The 15,546-nt window shown below is 48.9% G+C and overlaps 1 protein-coding gene across 1 annotated transcript; it reads right to left on the reverse strand.

The window, feature by feature from the left end:
* Positions 1 to 3,865: 3,865 nt before the first annotated feature.
* On the reverse strand, positions 3,866 to 5,524 carry LOC139354995 (uncharacterized). Its single transcript, XM_070999264.1, has 2 exons — positions 5,114 to 5,524; positions 3,866 to 4,271 (listed from the first exon to the last, which is right to left on the reverse strand). Exons 1-2 carry the CDS (start codon positions 5,498 to 5,500, stop codon positions 4,233 to 4,235), a joined length of 426 nt encoding a protein of 141 aa, XP_070855365.1. The 5' UTR covers positions 5,501 to 5,524; the 3' UTR covers positions 3,866 to 4,232.
* Positions 5,525 to 15,546: the final 10,022 nt, after the last annotated feature.

Raw genomic sequence — 15,546 nt, forward strand, 5'->3', positions numbered from 1 at the left:
CTCTGGGATTGCGACATGTAGCTGAACGGTGACCCTCCTGGGCACAATTCCTGCAAGCAAGACTGAAATTCGGCACCATTGACCTGTTCCCCACTCGAGGAACTGATTGTAAAACTGTGGCTGGGGTGGGTGGTCGTCTGGCCGGTCGTGTGAAATTCTGTTGACCTATTGGTGATGCTCCTGCATACGCTGGGATCTCGTACTCGGTTCTTCTAGGCGCTGGTTGTGGTTCGGCCAACATTCTGGCATGGCTTCCTGTACTCCGATCGCGGGTGACCTCGTAGTTTACCGCTAAAGTGGTAAGTTGCTCCAAAGTGATGAAGTCGTGCCTCCTTGCGTACATCTGGTACTCCGGTTGGAGATTTTCATAGATCCGGTCCAACTCCTGCTCCGCATTATACCCCGCTCTGTGCATCATGAGTCTGATGTTGACTAGGTATTGTTTGAAAGTCTCTCCCCGTCGCTGATCTCTGGTGCGGATCTCATCCTCGAGTCGCTGAAAGTACCTGGGTGGCAGAAAGAAGTCAAGAAAATAAAAATTGAAGTTCGTCCAAGATTTTCCTAGCAGCTGGCTTGTCCGAAACCAGTGCTCAGCTGTATCCGTCAAAAGACCAGGGATGGCCTCCGGCATCTTCTCCACGTCAACTTCGTATGCGGTGGCTCGTTCCTCGAGGTGTTGGATGAAGGTTATGGGGTCCGTGGTCCCGTCAAAAGTGATTCCCCAATTCTTCAGCTTTTCCGCTAGCGTGGCTGCGGACATCTCTGATTTCCTGGGAAAAATATCCCGCTTGACCGGATGGATCTCCGTGTCTCCGACTACATCGGCGGCACCTCTGCCTTCCAGTGCTGGCACCTGAAGCTGTGTTGGACCCGGTGGGTGTGGGTTCGGAGTCGGTGAACGCTGCTTCCTATCCGTTAGGGCGGCTGTAATTTCCGCCTCGCATTCCTGTAGCCGCTCGGTTATCTCCAGCACGTGGTCGTCCCGATTATTAAAAGCAGCCAGCCGGCTCCTCATTTCCTCAACTGTTCCGGTTGCTTCCAAGGAAAACTCCTTCTGAATCGCCTCCAATTCCCGCTTCCGGAGATACGAAATCCAACGCGCCCCCATATTGCTGTGAAATAATAGTTAACTGGCAAACGACAGGAAAAGTTTCGATAGGACGAGAGAAATTCTTGGACGAGGGTCAAACGATGTTCGAACTGGTTAAAATCTTCATTGAAAAGTTTATTTTATTTGTCACCAAGAATTCACTGAATTCCCACGTGCAACGATGGTGACCACAATCCGATGTCAAACGACGATTTAATTCCTAAATTTTCTCGACGGTGATTGAATTTTGTTCGACGACGATGTAGTTTTAAATTTTTCCACGACGATGTTTTTGAGAGCTGCCGATGCACGTGTTGACTCGGCGATGGTTATATGAGAAGCCCCCAACGATGTGATCCCGTTGCCTGTACTTGATCGACTCCTGCTCGTGTGAGAGGGAAGACGATGAGAGTGAAAACGAAAAAACAAAATGGCTGCGCTGTAGGGAGTATACGTTAGCTTTTCCCTACCTCGTGCTTTCGAAACTCTCGTGACCTGAGTTGGCTAGCCTAGAGGGCTCTCGCTCTCTCTCTCTCTTTCCGATTATCTGCCTGTATGTGTTTCGTCCTCACTTGATTTGCTGGCCACGTGAGCTTGGAACAAAGAATCTCTGATTTTAGGTTATGTACTTTGCTCTGCTTAGAAATACATGTATGTGTGTCTGCGTGCGTTAAAAATTTCTCGCTGTGTGTGGGTATACTTTTGTATAAGTTCTCCCGAATGCCATGTGCTCTGCATAAATTCTAAGTTTTTTTTTCTGAGGTTATGTTCGATGCGTTGGTATATTTTTAAATATATATATATTTCCCTGTTTCCTGCCCTAGAAATTTTTGTGTCCCTCGATATATGACTCTCCTTACGTTCCGACTTAAAAATTTCGCTTCTAAGTGACTGAACCGAAAATTTTCAAACTCTCTGTACACAGATGGGTCTTTAGGCCATATTTAGGTCGTCTAAAATTTCGTAAACCCCATGTCCCTGCTCGGGCGCCATTCTGTAAAGAAGTCTCGTAGGCTGGGATATACTCACTCCCGCCAGGGTCTCTTTACCGAAAATATTTGTAAAGATATGGGACAAAAAGGTCTAAGACGAAAATCGGTTGGCTGGCGTGAGAAGTAGAGTGCCAGCCACCGGGGTACGGAGTGAGAGAAACAGTTTATTCGGTGTCTGTAGCAGAGTGAAAAGCGTCAGCGGTAACGCGCATTTGGGCCTGGCTCATAGCATTCGCTACGAGAAGGCCGAGAGAGAGGGGATCGATTATGGGGACAACTTTTCCCTAGGGCAGAATTTATGGCCTAAAATCTAGGCATTTGTCTGGAAATATTCATATTTATGCGTGGCCATCTTGATTGGATTTTTTTTCCCTACGAGTTGCATTAAAATCAGGCGAGAAATACATTTATTGGGGTATTTTTATTGATTCATTTGTAACTCGAGTTTCTACTTTATTTTGTTTTCCCAGTGTAGTCGGGCGCGAGTTGGCTCAACACAGCCGGCAGTGATAGAAAAAGAAGAATAAATTTTCCTTTTAAAAAAATATTTCCCGAAGTTCCTTTGGAAAGAGAGTGTGGCAGTGCGTAGTATTTTTAATATCTGAGAAATATTTTTTATTTAATTAATGAGCAACAGGTTTCCTAAAGTTGGGTCCACCCTTTCTCTCGGTGTAGTCAGCTCGGAAATCAAATCAGAAATCAAAGTAGTCAAAGGGAAAAAAGAACAACATGGCAGCGGCAAATTTTGTGTTCAGATATGTAAGAAAATATTCTTTATTTAAATTCTTGTTTCATGTTTTTTTTTCTCAGTGCTCGCAATTAACGGGTTAGGTTAGTTCATGGTTTATAAATTCTAGCCTACTCTGGGCGAAGCCGCATCGAGGCCTTCGAGAAATTTCTCATTGCACGGGACTCTCGCTGGCCAAAATGCGGTTCACTCCACTCACTCACCCGTCTCGCTCTCACGCACACACACACGCGTGACTCCGGGTGCTCCGCCGCTGGTCCTGGGCCGGCACACTCTCCTCGAGGTCGTCTAGGTAAACTCCTTCCTGGCTCACTTGGCATCAGCCCGAAGGCAAAAGACTCCTGTTGTCCACATAAATTTGCTCTGCTCGCACTTCTGATCCCGTGCGCCGCCTTTGCAAGAGTCCCCTGCTTCTCGCACTTCTGGTCCGGTGCGCCGCGTTTTCCAAAAGTCACCTGCTCGCACTTCTGGTCCGGTGCGCCGCGTTTTCCAAAAGTCACCTGCTCGCACTTCTGGTCCGGTGCGCCGCGTTTTCCAAAAGAGAGACCTGTTTCTGATCCCGTGCACCGCCTTTGCAAAAATGACTCCTCGCACTTCTGATCCCGTGCACCGCCTTTTCCAAAAGAGACCTAGTCAAGCTTTGCCGCCGCGTTTTGTTCAAGTTTTCGGCTGCTCTGGGTTTTTTCCACTTGTCGAAGTGTCGGTACTCCTTTTCTCTCGCTCTTCCCTTGGCGCGTGCCAATTTTCGGGGGTTGTTTTCCTCCTCGATCGCATGTCCTCCCTCGCTTGCTCCTGTGCGGCGCTGCACTTATCGTGGTGAATACTTCGTTGCTCTCCTGGTGTGTGTGTGTGTGTGTGGCTACTGCTGATGTGAGAACGGAGGAGGAAAAGGTAAACAGAACATATTGCTTAGGCTGAGCTAAAATAATTATTGTGTATCAATATAACTACAAATCTTATGATTATTGGCTAAGCTTATATATTAAATGCACTGTACAATGTTTTTTTTTTACAAAGTTATTCGCGAGGGTTTTGTTTGCGTTGTTAGCCGCTGTTGTTGTTGTCGCTGGCTGCTGCGGTTGCTGGCGCTGGCGATGTTCTAGCTGCTAGCTGGCGTTGTTGTTGGCGCTGGCGGCCGATGCTGTTGGCGCTGGCGATGTTGTAGCTGCTAGCTGGCGTTGTTGTTGGCGCTGGCGGCCGATGCTGTTGGCGCTGGCGATGTTGTAGCTGCTAGCTGGCGTTGTTGTTGGCGCTGGCGGCCGATGCTGTTGGCGCTGGCGATGTTGGTGGCGCTGGCGGCCAATGCTGTTGGCGCTATTTGTGAGGGGTCAAACGACTCCTCACATTCCCCTCCTACTTCGGGGGGCGTTGAGAAATGTGGGTGGCCGTGGCTTGCGTGTTGTCATGCGCCACAGGTGGGACGGGTTGTCCGACGCCATGTCTGTAGGGGAGAACAAAAGGGTATTAGTGCTTTGTTTTAACGATTACTAACTGGGTTTTAATTGTTTAGTTAGTAATCATGGGGAAAAAGGTTCGCTGCAGTGGCACTGGGAGCGTTGAGTTCCCACTAGGGAAGTGGAACGTTGGGAAGGCGCACCCTCCAGCAAGTGGCCCCACTGACTCAAACATTGGCTCCTGTCGCAGTGTTCCTGGTTGGCTCTCGCCTCGGCCAGATCGAGCGTCACTCGCCGGCTTGTTTGTGGCAAGTCCGTTGCTATTGTGCCGTCTTCGTACGGACTTCTGGCGCTGCTGCTGCGCTACTATCATCGTGTATGCTTCCGCCGTCTGCGGGTATCCTTGGATGTTTCTCTGCTGCACTCGTCTTGATGTGTACATGTCTTCGTGTATGCTTCTCCGTTGCTTCCGCCTTGATGCGGGTATCCTTGGTTTCTCTGCTGCTTCCCGTCTGGATGTGTACTTTTCTTCGTGTATACTTCTCCGTTGCTTCCGCCTTGATGCGGGTATTCCTTGGTTTCTCTGCTGCTTCCGCCTTGATGTGTACATGTCTTCGTGTATGCTTCTCCGTTGCTTCCGCCTTGATGCGGGTATCCTTGGTTTCTATGCTGCTTTTGCTGTTGCTCTGCTACGGGTTTTTAGCGTCAATCGATCGCTAAACTTGCTCCGCCATCTGAATGTCTTCGTTGTCGTCCAGTCGTCTGGGTACCAGATTCTGGGTTTCTGGCTCGTTGACTGCCTCCTTTAAATCTCTAGGGATGCCGTTCTGCGTTGCCTGCTCTGGGTTTGTTGCAAGCGCACTATGGTGGGAGAAAAGAACTTAATTACTTTGTACGGGCCCTCGTACTTGGGTGCTAGCTTAGCGGCAAAGTTATCCGCTGCCCTGGAAAAATGATGCTGTTTTACGAAGACCAGCGATCCTATGGTCGGTCTCCACGCACGTCGCCTGAGATCGTAATGCTTCCGCTGCTCCTGTACTACCTTGAAAATGTCCCGTAGCAATTCCGCTTTCGCTTCGGGTGAACGTGGCGCTTGGCTTGGTCCTGGAGTCACTTCATCATACAAGGCTCCTGGGAGTCGTGGCTCTCTGCCTTGGACGATGAACGCTGGACTGAATCCGGTTGAGTCTGAGATGCTGCTATTAATTGCCAGATTCAGTTCGGGCAGAAGTTCGTCCCACGTCGTCTGCTTGTCCTCGATATACTGGGCGACCATCGTTTTAATGGTGCGATTGGCCCTTTCTGTCGGGTTCTGCTGCGGAGTATAAGGTGTTGTATGTTGGATCTCCATTCCCGCCTGCTTGCAGAAGGCTTTGAATGAACGACTCGTAAACTGTGTCCCATTATCGCAGACAAATGTTCGGGGAATACCAAAGTGATTCAAAATCCTCTCCCGAAAGGATTTTTCGAGATGCGCCAAAGTAGCTTTTCTCAAGGGGACCAACTCAACCCATTTCGAAAAGGCGTCGAAGAATTGGAGCAGCATCGTATTCTCACTCTTGGATCCCGGAAGGGGCCCAATAAAGTCGACGCAGACAGTATCAAACGGCTCGTTAATCTGTCTGGTGAACATTTTACCCGCCGGTTTGGTTTGGCTGACTTTGAACCGTTGGCAAGTGTCACACTTGCGGACATACCTGGCAATATCGCGGAAAAGACCTGGCCAGTAATATCTCTGGGCGATCCGGGTGGTTGTCTTCCTGATTCTGAGATGTCCTGCCGTGGGCTGGTCATGGCATTCCGATAGTACTCGCTGTCGGTGTTCCTCGGCTACGCACAGTTTCCAGGGCACGGAGTCTTCGTCGTCAGGTCGGGATCCGATATGCCGATAGAGCTGTTGGTTCTCGTACGCGTAGTCCGGGTAATCTTCAGGCCTGTCCTGAACAAGTTTCAGCATCCGCTGGTACCATGTGCATCCCGGCTTATCCTCCTGGATCATCTGAAGTACTTCCAAAGGCTCTCGAGAAAGTGCATCTGCAACAATGTTCTGGCTCCCGCGTCGATAGGTGACGTCAAACTGGTACTGCTGCAGTTCCAACGCCCAGCGCGCTATGCGGCCGGTGGGATTATCAATCGAGTTGAGCCACTTCAAGGCGAGGTGGTCCGTTATCACCTCAAATCGATAACCTTCCAAGTAGCATCTGAGTTTCCTGATGGCCCATATGATAGCTAGACACTCCTTTTCTGTGGCGGAGTAGTTCTCTTCGGCGGCGATGAGGCGTCTGCTGGCGAAGGCGATGACTCGTTCTTCTCCCTGGATTTTCTGCGTTAAAACTGCTCCTAGGCCGATGTCGCTGGCGTCTGTTTGCAACACGAACTTCTCGTTGAAGTCGGGGCAGGCGAGAACCGGCGCCTCCGTGAGTTTTCTTTTGAGTTCCTCGAACGCATCTTGCTGCTCCTGCTCCCATTACCATTTCTTTCTTTTCTTGAGTAGCAAAGACATGGGCTGCACTACGCTGGCAAAGTTGGGTACAAATCTCCTGTACCATGACGCGATCCCTAGACATCTCCTCAACTCCTTGCATGTGGTGGGCGGACTCAGTCGCCGTACTGCCGAAATCTTGTCGGGATCCGTGTGAATTCCCTCCTCACTGATGACGTGTTCCAAGTACACCAGGCTGCGCTTAAAGAAACTGCATTTCTTCGCGTTGAGACGAAGGTTCGCCTTTCGTAGCCGTCGAAATACTTCTTCTAGATGCTGCACATGCTCCTCCAGAGTGCCGCCGATGATGATGATGTCATCCAAATACGCAAACGCGTTGGGCTCCATGTCCGGTCCTATGACGCTGTCGAGCGCCCGCTGGAATGTGGCTGGTGCTGAGTGGAGGCCAAACGGCATCACTTTCCAGTGGTACAAGCGCCTCCCGCCTCGCGGCTGGACTCGGCTACAGGGATTTGCCAATATCCGCTCTTCAAATCGAGCGTCGATATGTACTTGGCATGGCGCAGACACTCCAAGATGTGTGTTGTCCTTGGCAGCGGGTATGCATCTGGAATAGAATGGGTATTTAGTTGTCGAAAATCTACACATAGTCGCATCTCTCCAGATTTCTTGCCCACGAGTACAATAGGGGCGCTGTGGGGGCTCCGTGAAGGCTCTATAAAGTCGTTGCGTAGCAGTTCGTCGATCTGCTCATCGATAATCCTCTGCATCGCGGGATTCTTAAAAAAATACCTCTGTTTGATGGGCTTATCATATCGCATCGTGATCGTATGCTCAGCGATATTTGACACTCCCGTCAATCCTTCGAATTTGGCCAATTCCTCCTGTAGGAATTTGTTTACCCAGGGTTCTAATTCTTCTTGCTCGGCGTTTGCGGTGATTGCGGCTAGTGCTCCTCCAGTGTCAGGCGTGTATCCTGGTCTGACTGGGGAAGGCGCTCGCCCTTCCTCTACTGGTTCCGCTGAAACAGTAGCATGATTCCGTCGAAATGGATTATTTCGCACGGCGTTGTCGTCTCGAGACCCTAAAATACTGCTGGTCGGGGTGGTTTGCAACTCGTTATCTGGATCGTTGTTTGCTGGAGTCAACGCATTTGTCAAGAGAGGAGGCATAGCTGAGTCGTTAGTGGGGCTGCTTATTAGGAGAGGGTTCAGCTGCAGCGAAGCGCGGCCGCATTGGAGAGTGGCAGACACGCCACAGAGGAAGTCCATGCCCAATAGCACGTCTTCCATGATCGAAGGGAAAACTAGCAGTGGAAAGGTGACGCAACGTTGGTCCAACCGGACTTTGGCTACCAGAGACTTGGTTATCTCCTTGCGTGAGCCTTCCGCCAGGCTGACATGACTGTGTACCGACCGTACGTTATGTGGCGTCACTACACGTTGAACAACTCGTTCGCTCACGAAGCTTCTGCTAGCTCCGGTGTCTATGGTAGCGTTAAACTCCTGACCCTCGATTTGCACCTGCGCGATAATTCTGCTCGACTGAACCTGTAAGATTTCTCCTAATTCCGGGGATTCCTGTAGGCAGTCTCCGTCCGCTCCCGGAGGGGGCGAAGACTCCTCTCGTTTCCCGGCTGGGTACGACGGCAACACTCGAGAGTGCGTACTCCTCTGCGACGACAATCCCAACAAAAGAGGACTCTGGGATTGCGACATGTAGCTGAACGGTGACCCTCCTGGGCACAATTCCTGCAAGCAAGACTGAAATTCGGCACCATTGACCTGTTCCCCACTCGAGGAACTGATTGTAAAACTGTGGCTGGGGTGGGTGGTCGTCTGGCCGGTGGTGTGAAATTCTTTTGACCTATTGGTGATGCTCCTGCATACGCTGGGATCTCGTACTCGTTCCTTCTAGGCGCTGGTTGTGGTTCGGCCAACATTCTGGCATGGCTTCCTGTGCTCCGATCGCGGGTGACCTCGTAGTTTACCGCTAAAGTGGTAAGTTGCTCCAAAGTGGTGAAGTCGTGCCTCCTTGCGTACATCTGGTACTCCGGTTGGAGATTTTCATAGATCCGGTCCAACTCCTGCTCCGCATTATACCCCGCTCTGTGCATCATGAGTCTGATGTTGACTAGGTATTGTTTGAAAGTCTCTCCCCGTCGCTGATCTCTGGTGCGGATCTCATCCTCGAGTCGCTGAAAGTACCTGGGTGGCAGAAAGAAGTCAAGAAACGCCTTCTTGAAGTTCGTCCAAGATTTTCCTAGCAGCTGGCTTGTCCGAAACCAGTGCTCAGCTGTATCCGTCAAAAGACCAGGGATGGCCTCCGGCATCTTCTCCACGTCAACTTTGTATGCGGTGGCTCGTTCCTCGAGGTGTTGGATGAAGGTTATGGGGTCCGTGGTCCCGTCAAAAGTGATTCCCCAATTCTTCAGCTTTTCCGCTAGCGTGGCTGCGGACATCTGTGATTTCCTGGGAAAAATATCCCGCTTGACCGGATGGATCTCCGTGTCTCCGACTACATCGGCGGCCCCTCTGCCTTCCAGTGCTGGCACCTGAAGCTGTGTTGGACCCGGTGGGTGTGGGTTCGGAGTCGGTGAACGCTGCTTCCTATCCGTTAGGGCGGCTGTAATTTCCGCCTCGCATTCCTGTAGCCGCTCGGCTATCTCCAGCACGTGGTCGTCCCGATTATTAAAAGCAGCCAGCCGGGTCCTCATTTCCTCAACTGTTCCGGTTGCTTCCAAGGAAAACTCCTTCAGAATCGCCTCCAATTCCCGCTTCCGGAGATACGAAGTCCAACGCGCCCCCATATTTCTGTGAAATAATAGTTAACTGGCAAACGACAGGAAAAGTTTCGATAGGACGAGAGAAATTCTTGGTCGAGGGTCAAACGATGTTCGAACTGGTTAAAATTTTCATTGAAAATTTTATTTTATTTGTCACCAAGAATTCACTGAATTCCCACGTGCAACGATGGTGACCACAATCCGATGTCAAACAACGATTTAATTCCTAAATTTTACGACGGTGATTGAATTTTGTTCGACGACGATGTAGTTTTAAATTTTTCCACGACGATGTTTTTGAGAGCTGGCGATGCACGTGTTGACTCGGCGATGGTTATATGAGAAGCCCCCAACGATGTGATCCCGTTGCCTGTACTTGATCGACTCCTGCTCGTGTGAGAGGGACGACGATGAGAGTGAAAACGAAAAAACAAAATGGCTGCGCTGTAGGGAGTATACGTTAGCTTTTCCCTACCTCGTGCTTTCGAAACTCTCGTGCCCTGAGTTGGCTAGCCTAGAGGGCTCTCGCTCTCTCTCTCTTTCCGATTATCTGCCTGTATGTGTTTCGTCCTCACTTGATTTGCTGGCCACGTGAGCTTGGAACAAAGAATCTCTGATTTTAGGTTATGTACTTTGCTCTGCTTAGAAATACATGTATGTGTGTCTGCGTGCGTTAGAAATTTCTCGCTGTGTGTGGGTATACTTTTGTATAAGTTCTCCCGAATGCCATGTGCTCTGCTTAAATTCTAAGTTTTTTTTTCTGAGGTTATGTTCGATGCGTTGGTATATTTTTAAATATATATATATTTCCCTGTTTCCTGCCCTAGAAATTTTTGTGTCCCTCGATATATGACTCTCCTTACGTTCCGACTTAAAAATTTCGCTTCTAAGTGACTGAACCGAAAATTTTCAAACTCTCTGTACACAGATGGGTCTTTAGGCCATATTTAGGTCGTCTAAAATTTCGTAAACCCCATGTCCCTGCTCGGGCGCCATTCTATAAAGAAGTCTCGTAGGCTGGGATATACTCAGTCCCGCCAGGGTCTCTTTACCGAAAATATTTGTAAAGATATGGGACAAAAAGGTCTAAGACGAAAATCGGTTGGCTGGCGTGAGATGTAGAGTGCCAGCCACCGGGGTACGGAGTGAGAGAAACAGTTTATTCGGTGTCTGTAGCAGAGTGAAAAGCGTCAGCGGTAACGCGCATTTGGGCCTGGCTCATAGCATTCGCTACGAGAAGGCCGAGAGAGAGGTGATCGATTATGGGGACAACTTTTCCTTAGGGCAGAATTTATGGCCTAAAATCTAGGCATTTGTCTGGAAATATTCATATTTATGCGTGGCCAGCTTGATTGGATTTTTTTCCCTACGAGTTGCATTAAAATCAGGCGAGAAATACATTTATTGGGGTATTTTTATTGATTCATTTGTAACTCGAGTTTCTACTTTATTTTGTTTTCCCAGTGTAGTCGGGCGCGAGTTGGCTCAATACAGCCGGCAGTGATAGAAGAAGAAGAATAAATTTTCCTTTTAAAAAAATATTTCCCGAAGTTCCTTTGGAAAGAGGGTGTGGCAGTGCGTAGTATTTTTAATATCTGAGAAATATTTTTTATTTAATTAATGAGAACAGGTTTCCTAAAGTTGGGTCCACCCCTTTCTCTCGGTGTAGTCAGCTTGGAAATCAAATCAGAAATCAAAGTAGTCAAAGGGAAAAAAGAACAACATGGCAGCGGCAAATTTTGCATTCAGATATGTAAGAAAATATTCTTTATTTAAATTCTTGTTTCATGTTTTTTTTTCTCAGTGCTCGCAATTAACGGGTTAGGTTAGTTCATGGTTTATAAATTCTAGCCTACTCTGGGCGAAGCCGCATCGAGGCCTTCGAGAAATTTCTCATTGCACGGGACTCTCGCTGGCCAAAATGCGGTTCACTCCACTCACTCACCCGTCTCGCTTTCACGCACACACACACGCGTGACTCCGGGTGCTCCGCCGCTGGTCCTGGGCCGGCACACTCTCCTCGAGGTCGTCTAGGTAAACTCCTTCCTGGGTCACTTGGCATCAGCCCGAAGGCAAAAGACTCCTGTTGTCCACATAAATTTGCTCTGCTCGCACTTCTGATCCCGTGCGCCGCCTTTGCAAGAGTCCCCTGCTTCTCGCACTTCTGGTCCGGTGCGCCGCGTTTTCCAAAAGTCACCTGCTCGCACTTCTGGTCCGGTGCGCCGCGTTTTCCAAAAGTCACCTGCTCGCACTTCTGGTACGGTGCGCCGCGTTTTCCAAAAGAGAGACCTGTTTCTGATCCCGTGCACCGCCTTTGCAAAAATGACTCCTCGCACTTCTGATCCCGTGCACCGCCTTTTCCAAAAGAGACCTAGTCAAGCTTTGCCGCCGCGTTTTGATCACGTTTTCGGCTGCTCTGGGTTTTTTCCACTTGTCGAAGTTTCGGTACTCCTTTTCTCTCGCTCTTCCCTTGGCGCGTGCCAATTTTCGGGGGTTGTTTTCCTCCTCGATCGCATGTCCTCTCTCGCTTGCTCCTGTGCGGCGCTGCACTTATCGTGGTGAATACTTCGTTGCTCTCCTGGTGTGTGTGTGTGTGTGGCTACTGCTGATGTGAGAACAGAGGGGGAAAAGGTAAACAGAACATATCGCTTAGGCTGAGCTAAATTAATTATTGTGTATCAATATAACTACAAATCTTATGATTATTGGCTAAGCTTATATATTAAATGCACTGTACAATGTTTTTTTTTTACAAAGTTATTCGCGAGGGTTTTGTTTGCGTTGTTAGCCGCTGTTGTTGTTGTCGCTGGCTGCTGAGGTTGCTGGCGCTGGCGATATTGTAGCTGCTAGCTGGCGTTGTTGTTGGCGCTGGCGGCCGATGCTGTTGGCGCTGGCGATGTTGTAGCTGCAAGACTGAAATTCGGCACCATTGACCTGTTCCCCACTCGAGGAACTGATTGTAAAACTGTGGCTGGGGTGGGTGGTCGTCTGCCCGGTCGTGTGAAATTCTGTTGACCTATTGGTGATGCTCCTGCATACGCTGGGATCTCGTACTCGGTTCTTCTAGGCGCTGGTTGTGGTTCGGCCAACATTCTGGCATGGCTTCCTGTGCTCCGATCGCGGGTGACCTCGTAGTTTACCGCTAAAGTGGTAAGTTGCTCCAAAGTGATGAAGTCGTGCCTCCTTGCGTACATCTGGTACTCCGGTTGGAGATTTTCATAGATCCGGTCCAACTCCTGCTCCGCATTATACCCCGCTCTGTGCATCATGAGTCTGATGTTGACTAGGTATTGTTTGAAAGTCTCTCCCCGTCGCTGATCTCTGGTGCGGATCTCATCCTCGAGTCGCTGAAAGTACCTGGGTGGCAGAAAGAAGTCAAGAAACGCCTTCTTGAAGTTCGTCCAAGATTTTCCTAGCAGCTGGCTTGTCCGAAACCAGTGCTCAGCTGTATCCGTCAAAAGACCAGGGATGGCCTCCGGCATCTTCTCCACGTCAACTTTGTATGCGGTGGCTCGTTCCTCGAGGTGTTGGATGAAGGTTATGGGGTCCGTGGTCCCGTCAAAAGTGTTTCCCCAATTCTTCAGCTTTTCCGCTAGCGTGGCTGCGGACATCTCTGATTTCCTGGGAAAAATATCCCGCTTGACCGGATGGATCTCCGTGTCTCCGACTACATCGGCGGCACCTCTGCCTTCCAGTGCTGGCACCTGAAGCTGTGTTGGACCCGGTGGGTGTGGGTTCGGAGTCGGTGAACGCTGCTTCCTATCCGTTAGGGCGGCTGTTATTTCCGCCTCGCATTCCTGTAGCCGCTCGGCTATCTCCAGCACGTGGTCGTCCCGATTATTAAAAGCAGCCAGCCGGGTCCTCATTTCCTCAACTGTTCCGGTTGCTTCCAAGGAAAACTCCCTCAGAATCGCCTCCAATTCCCGCTTCCGGAGATACGAAGTCCAACGCGCCCCCATATTTCTGTGAAATAATAGTTAACTGGCAAACGACAGGAAAAGTTTCGATAGGACGAGAGAAATTCTTAGTCGAGGGTCAAACGATGTTCGAACTGGTTAAAATCTTCATTGAAAATTTTATTTTATTTGTCACCAAGAATTCACTGAATTCCCACGTGCAACGATGGTGACCACAATCCGATGTCAAACAACGATTTAATTCCTAAATTTTCTCGACGGTGATTGAATTTTGTTCGACGACGATGTAGTTCTAAATTTTTCCACGACGATGTTTTTGAAAGCTGCCGATGCACGTGTTGACTCGGCGATGGTTATATGAGAAGCCCCCAACGATGTGATCCCGTTGCCTGTACTTGATCGACTCCTGCTCGTGTGAGAGGGACGACGATGAGAGTGAAAACGAAAAAACAAAATGGCTGCGCTGTAGGGAGTATACGTTAGCTTTTCCCTACCTCGTGCTTTCGAAACTCTCGTGACCTGAGTTGGCTAGCCTAGAGGGCTCTCGCTCTCTCTCTCTTTCCGATTATCTGCCTGTATGTGTTTCGTCCTCACTTGATTTGCTGGCCACGTGAGCTTGGAACAAAGAATCTCTGATTTTAGGTTATGTACTTTGCTCTGCTTAGAAATACATGTATGTGTGTCTGCGTGCGTTAGAAATTTCTCGCTGTGTGTGGGTATACTTTTGTATAAGTTCTCCCGAATGCCATGTGCTCTGCTTAAATTCTAAGTTTTTTTTCTGAGGTTATGTTCGATGCGTTGGTATATTTTTAAATATATATATATTTCCCTGTTTCCTGCCCTAGAAATTTTTGTGTCCCTCGATATATGACTCTCCTTACGTTCCGACTTAAAAATTTCGCTTCTAAGTGACTGAACCGAAAATTTTCAAACTCTCTGTACACAGATGGGTCTTTAGGCCATATTTAGGTCGTCTAAAATTTCGTAAACCCCATGTCCCTGCTCGGGCGCCATTCTATAAAGAAGTCTCGTAGGCTGGGATATACTCAGTCCCGCCAGGGTCTCTTTACCGAAAATATTTGTAAAGATATGGGACAAAAAGGTCTAAGACGAAAATCGGTTGGCTGGCGTGAGATGTAGAGTGCCAGCCACCGGGGTACGGAGTGAGAGAAACAGTTTATTCGGTGTCTGTAGCAGAGTGAAAAGCGTCAGCGGTAACGCGCATTTGGGCCTGGCTCATAGCATTCGCTACGAGAAGGCCGAGAGAGAGGTGATCGATTATGGGGACAACTTTTCCTTAGGGCAGAATTTATGGCCTAAAATCTAGGCATTTGTCTGGAAATATTCATATTTATGCGTGGCCAGCTTGATTGGATTTTTTTCCCTACGAGTTGCATTCAAATCAGGCGAGAAATACATTTATTGGGGTATTTTTATTGATTCATTTGTAACTCGAGTTTCTACTTTATTTTGTTTTCCCAGTGTAGTCGGGCGCGAGTTGGCTCAATACAGCCGGCAGTGATAGAAGAAGAAGAATAAATTTTCCTTTTAAAAAAATATTTCCCGAAGTTCCTTTGGAAAGAGGGTGTGGCAGTGCGTAGTATTTTTAATATCTGAGAAATATTTTTTATTTAATTAATGAGAACAGGTTTCCTAAAGTTGGGTCCACCCCTTTCTCTCGGTGTAGTCAGCTCGGAAATCAAATCAGAAATCAAAGTAGTCAAAGGGAAAAAAGAACAACATGGCAGCGGCAAATTTTGCATTCAGATATGTAAGAAAATATTCTTTATTTAAATTCTTGTTTCATGTTTTTTTTTCTCAGTGCTCGCAATTAACGGGTTAGGTTAGTTCATGGTTTATAAATTCTAGCCTACTCTGGGCGAAGCCGCATCGAGGCCTTCGAGAAATTTCTCATTGCACGGGACTCTCGCTGGCCAAAATGCGGTTCACTCCACTCACTCACCCGTCTCGCTCTCACGCACACACACACGCGTGACTCCGGGTGCTCCGCCGCTGGTCCTGGGCCGGCACACTCTCCTCGAGGTCGTCTAGGTAAACTCCTTCCTGGCTCACTTGGCATCAGCCCGAAGGCAAAAGACTCCTGTTGTCCACATAAATTTGCTCTGCTCGCACTTCTGATCCCGTGCGCCGCCTTTGCAAGAGTCCCCTGCTTCTCG

The sequence above is a fragment of the Drosophila suzukii genome, unplaced genomic scaffold (assembly GCF_043229965.1).
Source record: "Drosophila suzukii unplaced genomic scaffold, CBGP_Dsuzu_IsoJpt1.0 scf_5, whole genome shotgun sequence".
NCBI classification, from domain to species: Eukaryota; Metazoa; Arthropoda; class Insecta; order Diptera; family Drosophilidae; genus Drosophila; species Drosophila suzukii.